This window comes from Myotis lucifugus, unplaced genomic scaffold (genome assembly GCF_000147115.1).
Source record: "Myotis lucifugus unplaced genomic scaffold, Myoluc2.0 scaffold_1, whole genome shotgun sequence".
NCBI classification, from domain to species: domain Eukaryota; kingdom Metazoa; phylum Chordata; class Mammalia; order Chiroptera; family Vespertilionidae; genus Myotis; species Myotis lucifugus.
Window position 1 is genome coordinate 18,878,703 of NW_005871049.1, and position 23,099 is coordinate 18,901,801.

The 23,099-nt window shown below is 51.3% G+C and overlaps 1 protein-coding gene across 4 annotated transcripts in view; it reads left to right on the forward strand.

The window, feature by feature from the left end:
- The window catches only part of DCLK2 (doublecortin like kinase 2), a 135,955-nt gene extending 113,682 nt beyond the window's left edge, over positions 1 to 22,273 (forward strand). For 2 of the 4 annotated variants that reach the window (XR_002829614.1, XR_002829615.1), the window contains exons 9-17: positions 959 to 1,078; positions 1,306 to 1,452; positions 7,705 to 7,838; positions 8,267 to 8,344; positions 14,185 to 14,281; positions 15,052 to 15,132; positions 15,949 to 16,065; positions 19,033 to 19,113; positions 21,129 to 21,234. Coding sequence is in view for 2 of the 4 variants with exons in the window: in XM_006081768.3 (XP_006081830.1) it covers positions 959 to 1,078; positions 1,306 to 1,452; positions 7,705 to 7,838; positions 8,267 to 8,344; positions 14,185 to 14,281; positions 15,052 to 15,132; positions 15,949 to 16,065; positions 21,129 to 21,326 (972 nt within the window). In the remaining 2 variants the exon portion in view is untranslated. Of the gene's footprint in view, positions 1 to 958; positions 1,079 to 1,305; positions 1,453 to 7,704; positions 7,839 to 8,266; positions 8,345 to 14,184; positions 14,282 to 15,051; positions 15,133 to 15,948; positions 16,066 to 19,032; positions 19,114 to 21,128 lie in introns of all 4 variants that reach the window. The other 2 variants (XM_006081768.3, XM_006081769.3) reach the window with 1 other exon arrangement.
- The last annotated feature ends 826 nt before the right edge of the window (positions 22,274 to 23,099 follow it).

A 23,099-nucleotide genomic window follows, 5' to 3' on the forward strand; every position in this document is an offset into this window, starting at 1 on the left:
AAACAGAATGAGAGCATGAACTAGAGATAAGATCATTGTGTTCCCACTGCAGTGGAACACTAAATTTAGTTCTGGAATTCATGATAGCAGAGGCACAAGGGACAGTGTAAGGGACACACACACATGGATATATACACATATGTATTTAGGTAGCAAATGGTGTCTATAGAATGTGTCAGAGGGCAGCTTGTTAATTTTACAGAGTGTACCCCAAATTCAAGACAATTCATTATTACAGTTAACGAGGACCGACGGGTGTGACGTTATTGAGAAGTTTCATGTCTCATGATAAAACAGAGCAGCAGCAGTTCATGACCCATCGTTGCGTGTGGAGAATAACTCCTCCATGCCGGGAGTAAACTTGTTGATGCAGGGCAGATCCCCAGGACTGACAATCGGGTGGTATTTTCAGAGGAGAAGTGAGTAGGGTTAAAATCAGAATCATGGTCCCCGTGTGCACGTATATATCTTGGTTTCTGAAATACAGGATCATCAGGAGCATCCTCTGGTGAACGAAATGTTAATGCCCAAGTCATGTGCCACACGCATGCTGTTTCCTCTTATGCCCAGTTGTTGTTTCCCAGGGAACGGGGATTAAAACGTGGCTCCCACTGGAGTACAAGCACAGTGCCGCGTGCCTGCACTTTGATAGCGCCACAGCCCCCTGAGGTGTTGGAGGCCGTGAAGAGACAGGAAGGCCGTCTGTTGTTATGTGTCAGGGTGGACCCACTGAGCCCTGCTGAGGGCTGTTTTGAAGGGTGCCTGTTCTTTCTGTTAGTGACCCTGAGATGTCACAGTGACCTGTCCCGCTGGGAACCAGTGAGGGCAGGGTTTGGTGTCTCTGCACCAAGGGAGCTGCTTCCCTGAGCACCAGCCCTACAGACGGATGTCCTTTGGGGCACAGACAGGCAGGAGTCCTGGCCGTCTGGTCACCTCCCCCCTTCCCCCCGTTTGACAGGAGCACCTGATCGAGAATGAAGTGTCCATCCTGCGCCAAGTGAAACACCCGAACATCATCATGCTGGTGGAGGAGATGGAAACGGCCACCGAGCTCTTCCTGGTGATGGAATTGGTCAAGGTAAGAGGGGGAGAGCTTTCAGGAGGTTTCCCTGGCGCCAGATCCCGAGACTTAACCGTATTCTTGAAGGACCTAATCAGAAACGTGTTTTGCTACCTTGAAGCTTTATTCGTAATCATCCATTTTCGTAGCATTTTAAAAAAACGACTCCAGGCCGCTGACCTTCTTTGTCACCTTCGTGGGATTGCCACTGTTGATGTTTTGATCTGTTCTTTCGTGTCCTTCAGGGTGGAGACCTCTTTGATGCAATTACCTCTTCAACCAAGTACACGGAGCGGGACGGCAGTGCCATGGTGTACAACCTGGCCAGCGCCCTCCGGTACCTGCACGGCCTCAGCATTGTGCACAGGGACATCAAGCCGGAAAACCTCCTGGTACGTCGCCGCCGCCGCTTCTGTCCCACCTCATGTTTCTCTTCCTTTAAAGTGACCACAATCACATGCAAACGGTGACATTTGAGAGTCTATGACCAGTCCTGCAACAAGGGGCTGGGAGAGTTTAAATTTCAAAAACCAGTCTGACGCAAGTCAGTCACCGCCAAATAGTGAATTTCTTCAACTGAACTGCATTTCTGCATGTATGGTTTACCAGACGTTAGAAAATGTGCTTTCACTTCCGTTTTGTTGACAGTACCGACGGAAGAAAGGTGAACAGGAAAATTCTTTTGAGGCAAAATAGTCTGAAGAATAAATGGGAAACAGAATGAGAGCGTGAGGGTTCGTTTATGGGCCGGACAGAACTTTGGACATCTAGTCCATTCATCTCAGCTTCACAAATACAGAAATTGAGACCCAGAGATGCTAATTTTTCTTGCTGAAAAGTCTCATTTGCCCCATTGTTCACAGAACTGTGTACTGTTGCACTCAAGGTGCTTCTTTAAAAAAAATTTATTGATTTCAGAGAGAGAGAGGGAGAGAGAGAGAAACATCAGTGATGAGAGCGAATCATTGAGTGGCTGCCTCCTGCACGCCCCCTACTGGCAATTGAGCCCACAACCTGGGCATGCACCCTAAGTGGGAATCGAACTGTGACCTCCTGGTTCATAGGTCCATGCTCAACCATTGAGCCACACTGGCTGGGCTCAAAGTGCTTCTTAATCTGGTCCCAATTTACCTTTCCAGCCTCCTTTCTGTTACCAGCCCTCCCCCACCCATCAAGCCACCTTTAACACACCTTCCTGATGGCTTTACTAACTGAGCAAAGCTTGCTGGTGGGGCCCATCCTTGTGTCTACATTGCAGAGGAATTTTAGAGAGGCTGACTGGGGAGTTGTGCATGCACACACACACATGCACGCACACAAACATACACAAGACTGTTGGTTTATCTAGTTCTACCTTTCAGGGCTGAGCTGTCATCATCATTACTGTTTGGGAGGTGAGGTTACCTGAGTGTTCTAGATCATGTTAATCTCAATGGCTTCCCCATCCCCTGTAGTTAGTTAAAACTGACTTTATCAATAGCATTACTAGTATACCTCACCTGCTTATGTCCATACTGGTCTCTGCACTGCCCTGTCTCCCAGCAGTGTGACAAACACACTGATCTTGTGAGATGGCGCCAAAGGCACGACTTCTTTGGCCTCAGCCCTGGGCAGAGTCCGTGGTGGCCACCTCTGGTTTCTGCTGCACTTGCCATGACACGTCGATTTTATCATCTACTCTGTCTGTCTCCTATTCTAGATCATAAGCACCAGTGGGGGCAAGGTTTGTGTCCCAGTTATCCTAGTGTCTCCGGGCCTTGAACAGTGGATGTGCAGGAAATGTTTGGAGATTGGCTGACGGTCACTCGGCTAGCTAGCTGCTGGCGCTGGGGCACGCATCTTTACAGCCCAAGTCGTGCTGGCACCACGCAAATAATCGCTGGAAGGAATGTGCATGGGTGGGCAGGCGTTGAGGCCCTGCTGGGGCTTCCTGCCCGTCCACAGTGTGTTTTCCCCGTAGGGTAACACCATTTGATGACTTCTGAACGTCCATTTGAAAGCGTGTGACTTTTTTTCTGACTGATTCCTGCCGGGAGGGAACTGCGTTTTATCTCTGTATGTTCCTATTAGGGAAACAAATATCCTTGCTCGGTAAAATCAGATGCAGTGTGATTCAGTTTTAGGAACTTGGAGGAGGAACGGAGGCCGCATTGTAACTGGGCCTCGGGATAGAGGCGAGGACATGGTGTGCTCTCCTCCAAACAGGCGTCTTGCCCACGGTGGCCTTGCGGTGTCTGGCAGGCCTAGGCTCCCCCCGCCATCTGGCTGGGTTTGCCTAAGGGCTTTGCCGGCAGAGGTGACAGGACTGTCCCCGAGTGTGGCCAGACACAGATGCTGTGGTGTTAGTGAGGACACCCCCTTGATCTCTCCCAGCCGTCCGTGCCCCTTCACCCCAGTGCTGCAGTTATCGACGCTGTTCCCTGTGGACAAAGGAGCCACAGGTCCCCACAAACCATTGGCTGCTGTGGAGCCAGCCCCAACCGCAGCTCTGGGCCCCGCAGGAGGCTGCCCGAGGCATTAGTGACCTTCCTGTGACCTGCGTGTCCATCTCCCAGCTCCCTGAGTCCACGCTCGCCTCTCCTTTCTTCTCTTTTCCGCTCACAATTTTTAATGCATGGACAGTCTCAGAACGTGAAAGCGTGTTATGCATCAGGGGAAGATGCTGTGACGGGGAGTGATGTCTCGCACAGCGTGCCCCAGAATGTCACCAGGACATTGGAATCAAGCTCCTCATCCGTGTAGCTGGGCCCGGCTGTGTGTCTGCCCTTCTCCACCTGCACCAGCCCCCTTGTGCTGCTCAGAAGGGAGGAGAAAGAAAAGGTGACAAAACCAATGCCTGGAAGAAGGGCCATGGGCCAGCCTCCGGACACCCCCGGCTGCGCATGTCTAAGTAACACACGTGCCTTCGAAATCCCAACCAGACCCCTCAGCAGAGTCTAGAATTCAGCCCACAGGTGGGCACCGGCCGAGGGGGAGACGTGCCAGTGGCGCTGAAAGTAAACACAGTGACTGCCAGCCTCTTCCTGCTCCAGGACCAAGTTCCGTTTTTGAAACACCAGAGCAGACATCTGATTTGCATCCCCTTCTCTGGCAGCGGTGCCGGTGCCGTAATTTAAACCCTGCCTTCGGGGGTGCGTGGCCGCCGTGTCAGGGAGCGCAGCGGTGGCCCTTGCCGGGTGAGTTACGGCCTGGCGGTGCCCTGTCAGAGTTAACTGTGCGGCCGTGATAAATCCCGCTCTCCAGGAGTTCCGGGGACGGGAGAGCAGAGGGCTGGTTTCTCACATTTGAAGTCCTTCTAAATCATCCCGTTGACATTTTATTTAGAGAACATGCGGCGTTCGCTGCGTATGTGGGATCTGCATTCCTCACATTTTTTATGTTTGCATTCCGAGAGCCGCTTTTCACAGGCGTCTCCGCCCTTGGCCGGGCACAGGAACGCCGCGGGGCCACGGCGCGCACAGCGGGGTCTGTCTGAATGCACCCCGAATCCCTGCGTGTGGTGGGGGGCTCTGCCAGGCCTGCGGCTCCTCAGAGCAGACTGCCCCCGGACGGCAGGGGTATTGGTTGGATAATGTGCACTGAGCTGTCCGCTGCTCACGAGAGTGCTCTGTGCCTCAGTTTCCTCATCTGTGGAATGGAGGCAGCGATTCTCTTCCTAATGGTCCCGCGGGTGGCGACGGCAGTCCAGGGAGAATATAGAAATCTCCCCGCGAGAATGCGGGTGCCCGGGGAGAACTGAGCTCTGCCAGACAGAACGCCTGGAGCCCGGCACGCACCTCCTTCTCCAGCTCACATGGGTCTTGCAGACCCCGGGAGGGGGTGTGCGAAGCAGCCTCTTAAAGCAGTGCTGTAGGTGTGCGTGCGTGTGCAGGTGTGCGTGCACATAGACTGATGATAGATAGATGTTTCCTGCTCTGAAGAGTCTCCAGCGGAGATTTGAAATGTACTCAAATTGTCTTCCACACACTTGCCTCTGTGTCTAGCCCTGGGGAGAGATGACTCAGATAAAATATTATTATTTCAGGCTCGTCTGCCCCTGATGACGCTTCCCTTTTGATGTTTGGCCAAGAAGCACCACTTGCTCAGACATAACTCGGCGGTTATGGACTGTTCAGCCCCTTTCTAGTTCTGCTCCCGCCTCTGACTGACTGGGAATTCCTTACAGGGGCTGTGAAAAACGGGGCTTCTGGGACTCCTGAGGGTCTGACAACAACCCTGGAGGACCCCTAGGCGTCCCTAAATTGAATGTCTAAAATAAACACTATTTTTCAAAAACGTAGGTAATGAGTGTATTTTAAAGTTATAAAAACAAAATAACAATGACATTAATGAAACTGGGTTTAAAAAAAAAAAAAAAAACTCTCATGATGCATTTAGAATTATAATGTTGCTTATAATGTTCTTATCACTGCCATTACTTCGGGAATTTCTTCCTGACGTCTGGGTTTTGGTAAATGCGTCATAAATTCTGGCTGTAATTTCCTCCACCCGCGTGTTCTCGCCCGTGTTTACATTAGGCATAATGGATGGACGGGCGGCCTAGGACGGCAGCAGGACTGAGCCTGGGTTCTGTTGCTTCAGGCTAAACCATTAGGAGCTTTGAATACGGTCCTGCTGAGTCGGGGTGACTCGGGATGATGAATGTCTGTGAGGGGCTCCAGGCCCCACGGCTACCCCTGTGAAACTTGAACGTCCTAAAGTTGTGTGCTGGGTGTGTGTGCAGGACATCAACGTGGAGGCAGTTATCAAAACCGGGAGAAAAACAGTCTTCTCAAACTCAGGAGGACATCCCATGGGAAGACGGCATTTCGGGGTCACCCTTGATGAAATGCCTGTAAAGATTAGGGGGTCATTAAGATGGGGGCGCCCGAGGCCCTTGATGTGTTTTATTGATGGCTGTATAAATCACTCGCCTCTTTAAGCATCGGACTAATGGATGATGTTGTTAACATGCTTATCTTGAAAAAACATAATTTTCTAAATGTTTCACTCCTCTCATAAGTAGTAATTTAGGTGAAAACCTGGTCAGCTTATAGTAAAATCTGAGGGAAAGCAAGCGATAAAGTATAAAAATAGAGGAAGATGTTACATAAGCCCAGATGAGGCCTTTGCAGATAGTCTCTGAAATTCAGGCTTTTCAAAATGGACATCCAAGAGACAAATAGAGAGCACGTTAAAGGTTATAGTCAGACCTGTATTCTCCCACACACACTGGATTGCTTCCAGATCCATCCATGTAAGGATGTAACCTCCAGACTGTGGTCCCATAAGGAAAACCTGCCTAAATATATAAATTTTTTTTCCTCATTATGGAACCAATGCGTGTTCATTGGAAACTACTGAAAAGTAAAAGGGAGGAAGTTCAAGTAATCCTCAGTGTTAACACCTAGAGACACACTAAGCATCTTGGTGTGTTATATTACATATACACACACACACACACACACACACATATATATATATATATATATATATGTGTGTGTGTGTGTGTGTGTGTATATATATATACACATAATGTTGAATATTCCTTTTTATGTTACGTAATATGGTGAGTGTGTCCATATGATTAATACTTACTGAAATGTGCTTATTAGTGACAGTATAATATTTTATTGCAGGGATGTACCATGACTTATGTTGCTTCCAGTTTTTTAAAAGATAGATAAAAGTCTGAGATTGATGCCCTGGTATATAACCTCAGGGTCCATCTCTGTTCCCTCAGGGTTGGTTCTGAGAAGTAGGTTTCCTGGATCAGAGGTTATAAATGATGGTAAGAAATGTACACGTTGCTGAAAGGCTGTCTAGAAAAGTTGCTTCAATTTAAGCAAAAACATTGACATCTCAGCAACATTGTTAGACCTTTTCCAATATCATGGTTTCTGCTCTAACCAGCCAGACCTTCCAGGCGAGGGAAGGATCGCTCACAGAGCCCTGATCCAAGCCTGCTCTCATTTTATCTTCACACCAATCCCATATCATCCTATTTCACAGATGAGGGGATGTGCTCAGAGAGGGTGAGTGACCCTCGAAGGTCACACAGCCAGAAAATGAGGGGGGTGCTTGGTTATTCACGTTCAAGCTGTCTGATTCCAACGTTCATTTTCTGTCTAAACTTCAAGATTCCCCCCACGTAATGTTTATATTCATCATTGACTCTGCAGAGAACAAGTCCTCATTTTATTTTCTACCTGAAACATGCAAGTCTCTTAGAGAACACCTGGTGCTTTCGTGGCACTTAATGAACATGTTTCCGAGACTCTCGAGCACCTCACTCTGGGAAGCACGTGGTGCAGGCCAGGGTTTCACTTCCAGGCTGAGAGGCCTCTCGTGCCATGTCAGGCGAGCATCCCTCGCTGCTGTGTGAGCATGCACACGTGCTCAGTATGCTCCTAGGGAAGGCACTTTTTTTGCAGAGGTAGGAAATGTCTTTTCCAAATTCCGCACAATCATGCAAAAATCTCTCCAGAGCAACATTCGGGCTTCAAAGCATCAAAGATAAATCATAGTGTTAACTATAACAAGCAGAGATTTCTTTTGAGTTTATTGGTCAACGTATCTGTGCCATTTCTACCTCATTCCACAGCCCCTCTTGGAATCATGGAGACCAAAAACAGCGTCTGACAATCGGCCGGTTTCTGTTCCAGGTGTGCGAGTATCCCGATGGAACCAAGTCTTTGAAACTGGGCGACTTCGGGCTGGCCACCGTGGTGGAAGGGCCCTTGTACACCGTCTGCGGCACACCAACCTACGTGGCTCCAGAAATCATTGCTGAAACCGGGTGAGACCCCTGGCGGTTTGGGTTGTGCCCTTCTTTGGTGGGGAAAGGTATGTTTTGGGCATCCTCCTGTGTTTCCACGTGACTCCCGAGAAGGTGGAGGGCGGGAGAGATGGCTAACCTGCACCATGACTCTGATCTTGGGAACTTAAGTGTGTGCTTCTACGTTCAAGAGCTCTGGGCCTGGGCCGGGACTTTTGTTCCCAGGCTGGTCATGGGAACATGGCAGTGTCCCCAAGGGTGTAATTAGGACTGGGAGAAGAGCAGGTGCCTTTGCCCAAAGGGCAGTGAATTCCTCTACGTGAAATGGACAGTTTGATACTGAAAAGGCCCCCCCCTTTTTTTTCACAAAGGCAAGTACTCGGGTAATGTGGAGGGTTCTGGGGGTAATATCATTATTTCTCCCCCTTCCACCCACTTTGTTTCCCTAGCTATGGCCTGAAGGTGGACATTTGGGCAGCAGGCGTGATCACGTACATACTTCTCTGCGGATTCCCGCCGTTCCGAAGGTCAGCACATCATTTGAATTGTACTAGTAAACCCTCTCCCTGGATCAGGAAGCAGATGTTACTCCTGGCAGTCAGGACCAGAGCTGGTCAGTGACAATGCCAGCTAAAACGTATAGAGACCTGCCTTTCACTCTTTATCTTATTCTACAACCTGTTCATGTATATCCCTCGACCACACCTCTGATGTGAGGCCAGGGCCTTTGCTGTGTATGAGTTTCTCATGGTCATTCTTCTGTAAACCACACCCACCATCCAGTGTCTGCAGTTTCCATTCTCAGTTATTTTCAAGGGGAGTGATATTTATAGATCCTGCGAAGCAATCTGATCCTTCTAGGAAAGCCTTTTTCCAGTTTTTAATAGTTGCCTCTCCTACTTAACTTGGGAACAGTTTTTTGACCATTTTTCAAAGCATTCAACCTAGTTCTTACCGAAAAGAGAACTTATAACATTCATTGTATCCACTCACATAATACTCAGTGGAGTAGAATTACAGACACTTTGTGCATAAATAGGCCTGGGAACAAAGGGATTGAGTCCTTGGTAACCATGCCCCTGGGAGCAGAGGGGGCACACGCGGGTCAGGGTGTGTCACGGAGGGCACGGCACACTTGTTACTCAGCCGTGAGTGTGCACAGGTTTGACATGGGGCTTCGCCCTCAGCACTTCTTTTGATCAGTTCCGTCTCCTTCTTTGGGGTGACTTTGAAGCAGAAGTTCACCTATTGAGGCACATTTGATTTTCTTCTGGGCTTTCTTGAGCACTCTTTTCATTTTAATCTCTTCTTTTGCTCACTTTGCAACTGTTTGTTGAGTAGCTGCTGTGTGCTACGAGCTATTCTAAATGTCGGGAATCAAATGGCGAACACAGCGTATCCTCTGAGGTCATGGTATTGACAGTGTGGTGTTAGGTGTGAAGGTGAAAAACAGGCTTGTTTCATCACCACACCCAACCATCGTATTCTGAAAGATTCCAAACATCCAGAAAAGTTGAACGTTTTATCTTTTTGAAATGATCGATGTTCAGCTGAGTTGACCGTTTTTACGGACACTACCGCGAACGCGGGAGTGACACAGAGGTGTCAGCCTCTCCTTTTGAGAGTCTCAGGGGTAAAGACACACATCGCAAGAATATGGATCAAGAAAAGTAAACAGGACATAGGGGTATGCTCAGCTGAGGGCTGGGAATCACAAACATTCAGTGAAAGGTGTAGAAGTGAGTGAGTGGGGCCTTGTCCTCGTGGCATGGGTTCGGTTTCTGCAGGTGGAAAGCCTTCTGCCTGGCCATCGGCATCGTGGTCTTCCATCAAGGACGTTGCCCAGGTGGGTTGCACAGACTGTAGGATTATTGCACACATCACTTAACATTTTCTTGAATAACAAATGACTCCTACAGTTTGGGCTGTCAGTTAGTTCTGTGCATCAGTTGGGCGGGTCTTCCGTCTGGTCTGGGTTGGCTCAGTGGGGGTTTGATGGTCCAGTGTGGCCTCACTCACGTGCCTGCCAGTTGACTCAGCGTCAGCTGGGACATCCGATATGACCTGGCCGTGTGCCTTTCAGCCTCCAGTGGGCTAGCCTGGGTTTCCCATGACAGTGGATTCAGGACTCCCCAAAGCAGCTAGAAGAGGGTCTGAATGCTTTTCAAGTCTCCGCTTGCTTCACATTTGCTGATTGATGTCCTGTTGACCAACTGAAGTCAAACAGCCAAGCCTCGAGTAAGTGTGGGAGAGGATTACCCGTACTTACAGGGAAGGGAATCATCTGTGGCCATTTTTTCAATCACGCGGTGCCCTGGCTGGTTTCAGCAATGACCTGTTTTGGGAACTAGTAAAGCGTAGAGGGTAGTGTGTTATGCTAGCTGTTGTTCTTGGGGCCAGTTACAGCGTAATTCCCCTCCGTGATGGTTGACCCAAGTGGAGACCAATCGGAAAAGGGTATCAGGGAGGGATCAGTGTTAGAGGAAGGTGTGCTCACAACTCCCTCTAGTGTTTCCACTTGTCAGTGCAGCTGGGAGTTTTTTCCTTTGACTGCTTTTTTACTTTTTAACAAAAGTGAGGCTCACATTAAACAAGTATGTGCTTATTGTGACTTGATACCCAGTGGACAGTAGCTTCTTTGTAGGATCTGGAGTTAAGGCTGGCTAATCAAAGGCAGTAAAGCTACTGCCCTTAAACATTCTACTCAGAAGCTGGTCCCACAACCCAGGCAGCTTACTTAGGAAATTTACAAAAATGCTTCCCGTCTTTCCTATGCTGTGATGAAAGGGAATCTGTAATGTTAAGTGCTTGTTACGGAAGCATCTTCACGGCACAGAGACCTTCTGGAGAGATCCCAGGACCGACTTTATTCAAACTGCATAGGGAGCACAGTATGGAAATGGTCCTGTTAATCGTGATAAAGGGCTCTGGTATGAAACAGATTGCATAAATTTGTACCTAAAATGAAAGTCCTTCAAACAGATATTTCAAAACACTGTCTTTGTTTTATACCCAAAGTAATTTTAACCCAAAGCCTTTTAATTGAAATTGTTACGTGGGGTTTACAGTTTCCGCTTCTTTAGCTCTGGTGTGTCTCACTTTTCTTTTTCCAGGCTTTGGTCTTAGGCTGACATGAATTCTTCCTTCCATCTTCTCAACCCCAGGATATTGGTTTTCTAGAGGCAACCGACAGTTTAGTTATTGCCTAAGCAAGTCTGTTTTAGGGCCACTGACAAAAAGGAGTATTTGCATGACTAGACTGAGATTTTTTTGTTTTGTGTGTTTCTCTTAAAAACAGGCACAGCCCATAAATGAAATGTTTGGGCATCACGTGTAGAATAGCTCACCCACGTTCTCAGGTTACCTAGCCTGACCTTGACGTTGCCTTGACTCATCACTGAAGAGAGAGAATGGACGCAAATTCTTTTGTTGTTTTTGAGGTTTTTCTTAAAGCACATTTTTAGGTGTAGAGCACCTTGATTCCAGGCTCTTGTTTTAGGATAAGTGCCCCAAGCATCTTAGCCAGATTGTGGCGTATACATGTGGTAATAGATCCAGTGTAGATTCGGAGTGGCTTTTCTTCTGTGACTACTAAGAAGGATAAATGATCTTTCGCTTTCTGTTCTTTTAGTGAGGGAAGCCTGAACCGCTTGCGGTTCACAGCATGGATGCTTGGGGTGAATCCTAATTGCCAGGACATTCCATGGTTCTGTTTGTTGACTCAGGCTATGTTTGCCAAGAACCGGAATGAATGCTGCAGACTCACTTCCAACTTTTTAGCTGTTTATTAACAAAATAAAAGCCATATGTATTAACAGAATATAAGTCACTTGAGATTCCAGGAAAAAAAGAAAAAGGGAGATGACTGGAGTCATAGGGATGGAGGGGTCGATTCTGGAAAGAGGTGATTTATTTTATAGCTTCTACTACTGTCTCTTGGCGTCCCCTGGTTTTCTAAAGGTTTTCATAGAACCTCATTATGTTTTAGGTGCATCCTTCACGTATTTTGAAGGCCAGTTGAGCCTAGTGCAGTCAGAAACACTTTGAAAAAAAAAAAAAAAGTTTAGACATCTAGAAAGAAACACTTTGAAAAAAAAAAAAGAAAGAAAGAAAGAAAGAAACACTTTGCCCTGGCCAGTGTGGCTCAATTGATTGGGCATCATCTCGTGTACTGAAAGGTTGCTGGTTCGATCCCTGATAAGGGCTCATTCACTGGGTTTCAGGCTCAATCCCTAGTGGGGGGCTTGTAGGAGGCAGTGATTTATATCTCCCTCTCATATAGATGTTTCTCTCTCTCCCTCTCCCTCTCCCTCTCTCTACCTTTCTCTCTAAAACTCAAAAAAAAAAAAAATCCAGAAAAAAACAATGCATGCCCTAGCCGGTTTAGCTCAGTGGATAGAGCATCGGCCTGCAGACTGAAGGGTCCTGGGTTCAATTCTGATCAAGGGCACATGCCCAAGTTGCAGGCTCCATCCCCAGTAGGAGGCGTGCAGGAAGCAGCCAATCAGTGATTCTTTCTCATCGATGTTTCTATCTCTCTCTCTCCCTTCCTCTCTGAAATCAATAAAAAATATATTTAAATAAAAACACAAACAACAAAACAAAACAACACGCAAATAGAAACAGATTGTCCACACTCAAAGAAAACCACTTTTCAGGAGAGCGGTGGGGATCTCTTGCCTTGCCCGGTTTTCAGGCTGACGTTAGCTTCTCAGTGTGTCTATTGACCCAGACTCCGTGGCCAGCAGCTGTGCATTGAACTGGGCTTGGGTAGATGTCATGGATATTTGCACAGCTCAAAGACACTACTCTTTTTCATAGAACAAGAATGAAATAGCCACATCATCTCACTGCCCCGGAGTCTGACTCTGAGTACTGTCCTAAACTGCCTGTTTCTAAGGACGCCACACTGTCCCTGCCCGCTCTGGCAGGGCTGGCGGCCGGGCCTGTGAGCACCCTGAGCACCAGGCTGCGGGGTCGTGTTGGGAATCTAAGAAATGCTGGACACCTGCCAGGTGGACTGGACTCCACTTCCGGGTTGTGATCTTGACTCCGACAGTCCATGCTGAGTTTTCTACTGGGGCCTGGTAATGACCCTGAAAGGCAAGAACGTTGTTCTCACTCTGGCCATGGATATGCCCATTAGACGAGGGGCTCTGTGGCTGTGCAGAAGCAGGTTCGGGGGGGGGGGGGCATCCGCTTACTGCATTTTCCCCGGCACTTTCTGTCACAAGTCATCACGTATTCGTTAGGCACCAGCCAGTGCACCGTTAAGGTGGTGACCGTGAGGCACAGGTGGGGACGCTGCCCACCGGGCGGCGAGGAGAGCTCGTTCCAACCTGTGCAGTTCCCGTTGACGTCCTCCAGGGGCTCTTCCTTCCGGACTGAGCTTACCTGAACGTCAGGCTCCCATGGGGAGCCAATTATGTCCTGACTCTTCAACCCCGACTCTGACCTCTGGATGACTCTTTCACGTGTTGGCCGCTTCACTCATCTTTGGCTTTTGGGTTGGAAAAGGGGAGAGGAAGGGCAAGGAGATCTGGCTCAGCATCACTGCTTTTCCACTCTGACGGCCATGAGCCATGAAGTGAGGCAGACGCTGAGGTGCCTCTTGTTCCTGGAATGAGGATTTATATGATTCGTGGGTCCCATGTTTTTCTGTTTTTGTGTTGTTTTTTGTTAAACTATATCTTTATTGATTTCAGAGAGGAAGGGAGAGGCGGAGAGAGATAGAAACATCAGTGATGAGAGAGAATCATTGATTGGCTGCCTCCTGCATATCCTCTACTGGGGATGGAGCCCGCAACCTGGGCATGTGCCCTTGACTGGAATCGAACCTGGGACCCTTCAGTCTGCAGGCTGACTCTCTATCCACTGAGCCAACCAGCTAGGGCTTTCTTGTCTTTTTTATTGTGGCAAAATATACATAACAAAGTGGATCATTTTAACTGTTTTAAGTATATAGGTCCGTGGCATGAAGCACATTTCCAAAGTTTTGTGCAACCACCACCATCCATCCATCTCCAAGCCTCCTTCATCTCCCCAAGCTGAGCTGTGCCCACTCCGCACCTTTCTTGAGTCTTTGTGGGTCTCTCTCTCCCTCTTTTCTCCTTCCCACCTCTTCTCTCTCTCTCTCTCTCTCTCTCTCTCTCTCTCTCTCTCTCTCTCTCTCTCATTCCCAGGCCTTTGGACGTGTTCTCAAGCTCACTGTTCACGTCTGAAGGGAAAAGTGTGTCATCACACATGCAGTGGAGATGGGACATGCCCAAGCCCGAGACCGGACTCCTCTCCCCACCCTTCCCGTGAGTGTTTTGTTGGAAACTCTGTGGTGACCTTGGCTCTGCTTCCGTTTCTTTTTTGCCAACAGCGAGAACAATCTTCAGGAAGACCTCTTCGACCAGATCCTGGCCGGGAAGCTCGAGTTCCCAGCCCCCTACTGGGATAACATCACGGACTCCGCAAAGGTATGCTCCAGGCCTGTCTGTGGGCTCGTCATGTCCAAGGGTCCTCAGCCCATGTGGGGCTTGTAGGAGGCAGACGATTTATATCTCTCTCTCTCTCTCTCTCTCTCTCTCTCTCTCCCCCCCCCTCTCCCTCTCCCTCTCCCTCTCTCTCTTCCTTCTCTCTTCATTCTCATCATTGATGTTTCTATCTCTCCCTTCCTCTCTGAAATTAATAAAAAATATATTTAAAAAACTAGCTCCAAGTCTGTTCTTGACTTTGAACCACGCTTCTTCTCAAGTTCATTCCATAGTATCGTCTCGGACACGGTTAACCAGGTTCTGGAAGCTGGCCTGGCTCTCCTCCCAGCGGGCGCCCGCCATCCTCCTTTGCTCCTTTATGCCCTAAACATTTGTTCATTTATTCAAAAAATCCGCACTACGCACCATCAGAACACGGGGGTGGACTCGTGAGGCAGACTGAATTGCCGGAAGGAACGGCAGCGCGGCGTCACGTTGTGGGAGGGTGGCAAGGACCCGAGCTCTTCGGGGAGAACGTCTGGGGGTAAGGCGGGCCCAGGAGAGCCTTTCCGCTCACGCTGCCCGCTCGGGGCAGCCGTGCCTGCGGACCCGCCTGGCGGGCGCTGGGAGTGGAGGCGATAATAGCTTTTCAGCTCAAATGTCTGAGCAGTGTGCTGGCTGTTCCCTGAGGTACTTGGTGCAAACTCCGATTTCTGTATTTACGCTGGAATTGTCGCCCTTTGGTCACCTCTGTTGTCTTCATTTCTTTCCAGGAATTAATCAGCCAGATGCTTCAGGTCAACGTGGAAGCGCGGTGTACTGCGGGACAAATCCTGAGCCACCCCTGGGTGTCGGTAGGTACCCACATTCCCGGGAGGGAGTGACCTCACCTGTGCGTCCCGTGGCCGACGGCGTGCTTCCTCGCCACGGCTCTTGCACAGGCGAAGCTCTGCACCCACTTCCGCGGCAGGTAGATGCCTGTTCTCTCCTTGGAGGGCTTCTCTGGAGCAGTTGGCACCGGGATCCTCGAGTGTTCGATCCTGCTCTGTGCGTGGCCCGGGAAGCCACTGTCGCTTTCTCTGCCTCAGCTCCCGGCGCTGCAGAAGGAAGGGGTTGGCTGGGCTGTCCTCTAAGGAGCCTTTCGGCTTTGCCTTCTGTGGCTCTTAGGGCTGAGGGTTTTCAGGATTTGGCCAGAGATGAGCATGTTTCAGACCCTGATCCCTCTGTCTCCATGGCCATGGCCACAGGAGCCCCGACGTGTGTGGGGAGTGAGGCACCGTCCTTCCCAGAGCCGGGCTGGCGAGGGGTGTGTCCTGTTGACTAGAGTTCTTGGGACTTAGGCGGTGCCTGTGGGTTTAGGGCAAACACGGTCCTGTGAACAGTGACCCTGGGAAGTCAGCGCCCCCTCGCTCAGGAGGCTCCCAGAGCGTGAGGGTAATTAACTCCGTTAGGACCTCAGGAGCCGGGTGAGTGGTGTAGGTCTCTCTGAGGGCCCAGAGCTGCAGAGTAACAGGGTCATTGTTCATAGGCCGTGGTTCCCCTGACCTCGTGGCTAAGATGGCCCATTCGGAAGAGATGGTGGTGGTGGTGGGTGGTGTGTGCCTGCCTGTTAAGGAATAGACAGGGGAGCCCTGAAAACCCAAACCACTGTATTCCATTCCTTTCTGTAGGATGACGCCTCCCAGGAGAATAATATGCAGGCTGAAGTGACAGGTAAACTAAAACAGCACTTTAATAACGCGCTCCCCAAACAGAACAGCACCACCACCGGGGTCTCCGTGATCATGGTAAGTGGCCCGGCTCTGCCTGGGGAGTGCCGTGTCTGGCCTGACTCTCCGCCAACCCTGACGCTTGGGAAGTAAATTGCTAAAGAGCTTCCCGCACATGGAAGCTGGTGCCTTCCATGTCCTCTTCTCCCTGCGAGATGGGCTTGGCACGGGAGGTGCACAGGGTGGGGAATTGCGCAGACACCAGCGAGGCCAGGCCACAGGTCTAGGCCCAGGCGCTCCTGCCTGTCTGGGCCCAGTGCCCTCGGGGTGGTGGCTGCTGCTTTCCCCTCTGCGGGGTTTATAGCACCAGGAAGGAACCCCCTGCCTGCCCGAGGCTTCCAAAACAGTTGACTGGAGGTGCGAATTATTCTTCGAGGTTTAGGATAAGAAACAGCCCAAGTTAAACAAATGCCATTTTTAAAAATCGGTCTTTTGTGGCTTTTAAAAGTACGGAACACTGTAGAGAAATTGGTTTTTTCAGGGTAGAATGTTAGGAGAAGTCTGGAACAACGATCGCCAGATCGCCATATTTTTTCAGGCCTTCCTTCTTCCAGAGTGTTTTCCAGGCAGTTTACCGAAATCCATAAACACAACCAGTTTACGTAAGTTCAGCGAAAGGGAAATAAGGGCAGAACAGACAAAGCAGCCGGAATTGCACTCTGCACCCCCAGCCACGCTGTCAGACCCCAGCCCTTGGCAAAGGGGGACCACGCAGCCAGCTCTGAGCAGCCCCGCACCCGCTCATGGAGCCGGGGTGCGAAACAGCCAGCGTCTGGGCCTGGGCGCTCCATCTGCCCACACCCCTCACAGGCTCGGGGAGCAAGGAGGGGTGGCCCCTCCCCCACCCCCCAGAGCCAGAGACTCAGCTGGGGTGTCCTCACCACCAGACTTTCTAGGAAACGGGTGCCCGGTTGTTAACATCTAGGCCACTCCTGACAGCCTTGGGTCTCACAGCACCTACAGCCACCTGGTGGCCTGGTGGCTCCTGCTGGCCGCCTCCCAGCTCCATCCTCCTCAGGGCAGGGCAGGCCCCGCCCCTTCTGGGAAGGTTTGCTTGCTTCCTGACCAATTGGAAGGAAACCAGTTGCTCATTCTCCTGGGGCACTGTAGTCGAGGAACCTAAGGACATCCCCATAGGAGTTGGGTGGGAGCACACGCCTCCCCTCCCCGGTGAAGATGAAATACAGCTGCTGAGTATCCACCACCTTCTTGGCCTCGCTGGTCTGTCCCTCCTCCGTCCCCGGGGAGGCTGTGTGCACTTGGCAGCCCTCTGTCCCTGCACCTCCCTCAGCTCTCCCTGCTGGAAAGCTTGCTCCCCCCCCCCACCCCTCCCCCAGACAAAGCCTGCAAACAGGATCTTTTGACACGTTTCAGGACTTTGGAGCGTTCTGTGCCAAAATCTGGGAAGGCCTCTTGAGTTGTGGTTTTCCTGGCATTTCAGCCGTGCTCGCAGAAAGCCTGAGAAAGGCGGCGTTGTCACAGAATGACAGCTTACACACTTTGAAAAGAACCATCTTTCCCCCCCAAATTTAATAGAAAGTTTATTTAGAAAGTCACAGGGGTAGTAGCCGTGAGCCATAGAGGAACAGCATAAGAAGGGCCCTTGGGGTTTAAGGGAAATAGAGACAAAGAAAATGGGCTGGGGGGAGGGGGAGGTGCGAAGGTGAGATAGAAGAGAAGGGGGGGAAGAGGGAGATATGGGTGTGTGGTGGGGGGGGGGGGAGAGGGAGAGAGTGAGAGAGAGAGAGAGAAGAGAGAGAGAGAGAGAACGCCAAAAGAACCTCCTTGACTGAGCCAACAGCAGGAGCACATTTTCAGTGATTCCCTGATGGTGGACGAGATAAGGAGTGTGCAGCCTGCCACATGCCCCAAAGTTAGGCAACTTCTGGGAAAATTTAGAAAAACTATAAATTGGCGTACTTGACGCGTAATGAAGAGCCTTAAGAAGAGTGATTAGTTAGAATCAAGATCTAGTGACTGTACATTCATACAGTTGCCTGGTCCCCTGGAGAAAGGGCCTTTGCAGAGCTGGGCCCAGGGCCTGGGAGAACCGACTCAGGGCCCACATGGGCATTGCTGGCCGGAGGCCTGTGGCCTGCTGAGGCTCCAGCACGCCCGCCCTCCTGCCTCAGGCTCCAGCACAGGCTTGGTTCTGGATGATGCCGTTGAGAAACCCTCGGACAGAACCCATTTCTCCATGTGTTGATGGAGTTCCCCAGTCAAATTTTAAACTTCTGAGCTTTAACTGGGTGTTTCTATGAATGAACAACCTGCTATTACCTGTAACTCCATTGGTGACTGTAAACGTGTGCTCACACATGTATCCCGTTGTCACTCGGAGCATGTTGGCAGGGCTCTGTCTAACCCCGGGTTCCCTACACAACTCTGCGGGCTGTTAGCTCTGAGGAGCTGCTGAGTGACACTGTCCCATTCAGCACCTACAGGGGAAATCAGTAGAGCTTGTCTCTGGAGGTACCAATTCCCGACGGCCAGAGAGCCGGCCTGTGAAGTTTGGCTTGTCCCCAAAAGCTGGGGTGACGTCATGCTCCTCCTCACCCACCTGAGGACCTGACCGGGGGCACGGTTGTGTGGGGGCAGCTTGCAAGGCTTCCGTGTCGTTATCCTGTGTGTCTGTGTGTCCTGCCCTTGGGAACAGTTTTCAATGTTTCTCATATTAAAAAGAATCACAAATTAATCTCCCTGGTATTTATATGTTCTCCATAACTGGAGTATGTGAGGCTGATATGGTTCCTGCTGATGCAGACAGTAGTGGGAACAGTGCGTACATGTTGGAGGTGGGGCCCCCAGCTAACTGTTGTGTAACCTACAGAGAGCCTTACTACCCACTGTCACCCCCCCCAAAAAAAAACCCCCAAAAACAGAACGTTGGTGCCTGAGGCTCCTGGGAGAAATGAAAGGGTAGGAATGGTAAATAACAGTGAGAGAAAGTACAGTTGATGCTGTTGTCTGCGTTTCATTTGACAGTTTGATTTGACAGTTTGAGACACACTTCTGAGTTCCACTTTACCCAGCTGAGACTGTGGGGACTCCCGAAGCAGAAATCTGGTATTCACCACGCTGTGCTTCACAGAGCAGCTCTCGCGCTCGGCCCCCTAAATCTGCATGCTTTTCTCAGACTTCTGACGCCAGCGGCCAGCTCTCAGCTGCTTCTCGGTGCGGGTCTCCTGTACCTGCTGCCACCCTCTTGGCCAGCCGAGCACCCCCTAGGGAAGCTTCCCCAGCCTGCCACACTGCCTTCCTTCGCAGACAACAGCTGGCGAGTGCATAGGAGGGCTCTAGGAGTCCTCTTGATAAATGTTTTTTGTGTTTTTTCCCCCCACTTCTGTGAAAAAGCATTTTTTTTTGTGAGTGACAGCATAAGATGGGTACCTTTGTGAAGGTCTTTGTTCTCTTTCTCCAACTACTTTCCCAGAGAAGGCATTTTTATCAGCAAGACAGTGTAGCGTCAGCTAGCCTTTGGGATAAGAGAAGAGAATTCTATTGGGTAGGTTTTGGTTTAAGACAGGCCTGCTGGTTTGGATTGCACTTGCATTTCTCCGGCTGGTCCTTAGCCAGAGGAAAGGACAGTGCATTTGCCCAGGGGGCTATTTGTCTGTCCCATTGGGCTCCTCCCAGCCTGGGGGATCAGAGGACGCCACCTTGTGGCCGAAAAGGGAACGACAAGAAACCTGGTTCCCATGGAATTTGACTCTGAGGAGCCATGAATGCGAACAGAGTGCTTTCGGCTCAGGGGGATTATGCTTCCTTCCCGGGTACTCTGGGAATGATTTGGGCTTAATTTAAGACAGACAAAACTGTTTCAATCGTGTTGCTTCTGTTTAAAGTAAGTCTAGTTTCTGTCCCTGCTTCTCTCCCCCTCTCCTGCCTCCCCGCCGCCTGCCTTTGCTCCCTCTGACTAGGTCCAAGGCCATGGTATGTACTAACTGCCTGCGATGCTCTGTCCCACTGCACACGTTCTCCACAGGAAGAGAAGAGGAGAAATAACGGGATGGCTGGTGGTTTCTTCTACCGGCAGAAATTCTGGGGTAGAAAAAACCGAAGGCTGCCTCTCGCGTGGTCCGTGTTCTTGCAAAGGGCGGCTGGGGGCCGGAAGCTTGTGGAAGGGCGACACTAAGTATCTGGTTTGGCTTTTCCACAGTTTCCTCTGCTCAGTCACTGACATTGTCCTTGGAATTACTGATGCTCCGCCTGAGCTCGGAAGGGCCCATGGACCGCTGGCACCGAGGGCCGGAAGGCAGCCAGGGGCCCTCTCTCTTAGCAAGCCCCTTGATGATTCGGATTTCTCCAGGCCTCTTTATAATTTCAGTCAGAGTGCTGAAGGAATCGGGGGTACATTCCCCCTCCCCCCGAGGTAGTTAGGTTGCAAAATGCCTTCTGATGGCCCTGCCTTTTAGCTAGGTGCCTGAGAGCTGCCTGGATCTCGCTGGACAAACAAGAAATCCTCAAAATGAGTCAGAGGAGGGAAAGTCTCCCCGCCCAGGGCAGGGCCAGAAAGCAAGGCGATTTCTTACCATTTGTGGCTGTCTCTTGAGCAGATTAGGAACGTCGGGGTGCGAGGAGGTAAAGCAGAGCAGGTGAGGGATGTGGAGGATCTGAAACGGGTGCTATGGCGGCATCGGTCCCCAGGCCTTCCGTGGCGTAAGCAGCCACGCGAGGTATAAGGGGATTACTTATTTGTATTTCCACCTGTGATGGAGAGCTTTCTGGAGAAAGGCTCACGGTCAAAGCCCTAACCTTCTCCTAGGGTCTGCTTATGGGACCAGATTCCTTTGGGCTCCAGGTCTGGGCCCGGGGAAGAAACACTGAGAACTCAGGTGCAGCTCGGAGCTAGAAGAGTCCCCGCAGCCGACAGGCAGGGCGCAGGGGCACCCAGTGAGCCGCAGAGGCAGGGAGAGGCAGGGGAGGGGCCCGAGCCAGCTTGGTGCGCAAGCTTCTGCTAGGAGAGGCCTGCGGTTATTTCTCCTCCTCTGTCCCTGAGCCCTGCATGCTCGTCGTGCGCTGTCGTGGTCGCCGCGCCCTGGCCTGCAGGCTAACGCGCTGTCCCGCTGGTCTCTCCGCAGAACACGGCTCTAGATAAGGAGGGCCAGATCTTCTGCAGCAAACACGGTCAGGACGGCGGCCGGTCCAGCACGGAGCTCGCCTCTCCAGTTCCTCCCTCCGCCCAGGAGCCCCCTGGCGCCCCGGAATCTCCCCCGCGCCCCTGCTCCCCCACCCCGGGCTGGGAGCGCGCAGGGACCTGGCGCCGCCACCGGGACTGACCCCTGCACCTTCCTCTGCGGGCCGCTGCCCGGGCTCCCACCGCGGCTGCCTGGCTCCCACCTGCTCTGCCCTCGGTGCCTGGGGCGGCAGAGGCAGCGTCGGCGGTGGCGACCTGTTCGGAGCGGCTTGTTTTAAATGATCTGCATTTCAGTTCAATGGACGTTTTACAGCGTCACCAGAATGTGCAACTTTTTTCCAGCATTTAATGCATTTTTATAGAAACACTTTAGATGAGCCAAGACCTCTCCCTTATTTAAGGAGCTCAGAGTAACTCCGAGCGCCCCTTTCTTACCGAGAACTTGGGGCGCGTTTGTCCCGGGTGGGGTCCTGGGAGGTGCCGGAGCCTTCCCTGCTGCCGGCGGAGGACTGGCTTTCCGCGGAGACTCAGCGGGAGGACAGGGCCATGGGACAGGCCCCGCGCAGCGCGGGGCTGGGCTCGCGGAAGACAACACTGGGTATTTATTTGTACACAGACCCCGGGGAGGTGCCTTTCTTCCCTGGACATTGTGTGTTTCCCCACCACTCTTCCCTCGTATGACTTGAAAACACTAATAAAGTTGGCCTCGGGCTTTAGAATGAAAGGCCTGGCGCACGCGGCATCACGGCCTCCGCACCAGGAGCGGGACAAACCGGGCGTCCTGAGCGGCCCGGCCTCCTCCTGTCACCTGCGACCCCTCCGGAGCCCGGACAGCTGCCGGCCCAGGGCACAGGCAGGACCGGGCGGAGGTGCCCGCAGACCCCTCTGTTACTAACCTCCTGGAAGGCTGCTGGCAGTTTTTCCTCGTTTTCCACCACCTGCTCTTTTTAATAATTGTACATAAGCCGTGTATTTGTTTTACCTGCTTCTCTTCTAACCTGGTGGGCCCTGTAGTTCCTTCGCATTGTTAGACTTTCGCCTCCTTCCTGCAATAAACTCTTCCTTACTGAGAAAAACTTGGGGTGGGCAGAGGTTTCTGTGTCGTCATTTCTCAAAGGACGTGTGGTCAGAGGCCTGGGTTTCAGCAGGTGCCAGTGTCTGCTTTCATGAAGCCTCAGGGCCATGCGGGGGGTGGAGGGATGGTGCTCGGGGAGGCAGGTGTGTTTTGGTCGGAGCTGATTTCTTACAGGTGCAGAAGCTCATGCAGCCGAAGCTCAAGGCTAGCCGGGGGTCACTGGCATGACCACTGCGGAGCCTACGGAGCCGGCAGGAAGGTGAGGCTTCATGGAAATGGGGGGCCAGGACAGGTGTGTCCTCTCTCTCTCTCACTCTCTCTCTCTCACTTTCACTCACTCACTCTCAGATTGTGCGGTCTCCTGTCTCTGCTTCTGGTGCATTTCGGCTCTTGCTTTTCCCTCTGTAATGTCTGCTCGCCTGTAGCTCAGGTCACGTCCCTGCACCTGCCCCCAGTGCTCAAGGCTGTACAACTCAGGCCTCGAAGCCATCTAGGTCGGCTCCGGATCTCATTCCGATTGCTGAAGGATGAGATGATCGTGCACTGACTCATTCCGGGCTGGCGCTGCCCCTGGATGGAGAGGCTGGTTGCGAAGCACAGACGGGCTTCCTGGCCCGCAGCGGCAGCAGGTACCGGCTTCCATTAAAGCAGGAGGAGGGTGGTTTCCAAAAAGCTGATGGATGGCTCTAGAATATACTGCTCATCTCTCTCCACAGTGTCCATTAAAATACGTTTGTTAATGGAGGGGAAAATGTAACATAAAGGGAGGAGCAGGAAATGAAAACAGTGATGGGATGAGGCCGGCCCTTCAGCTGTGACGTCCAAAGACATTTGCAGAAG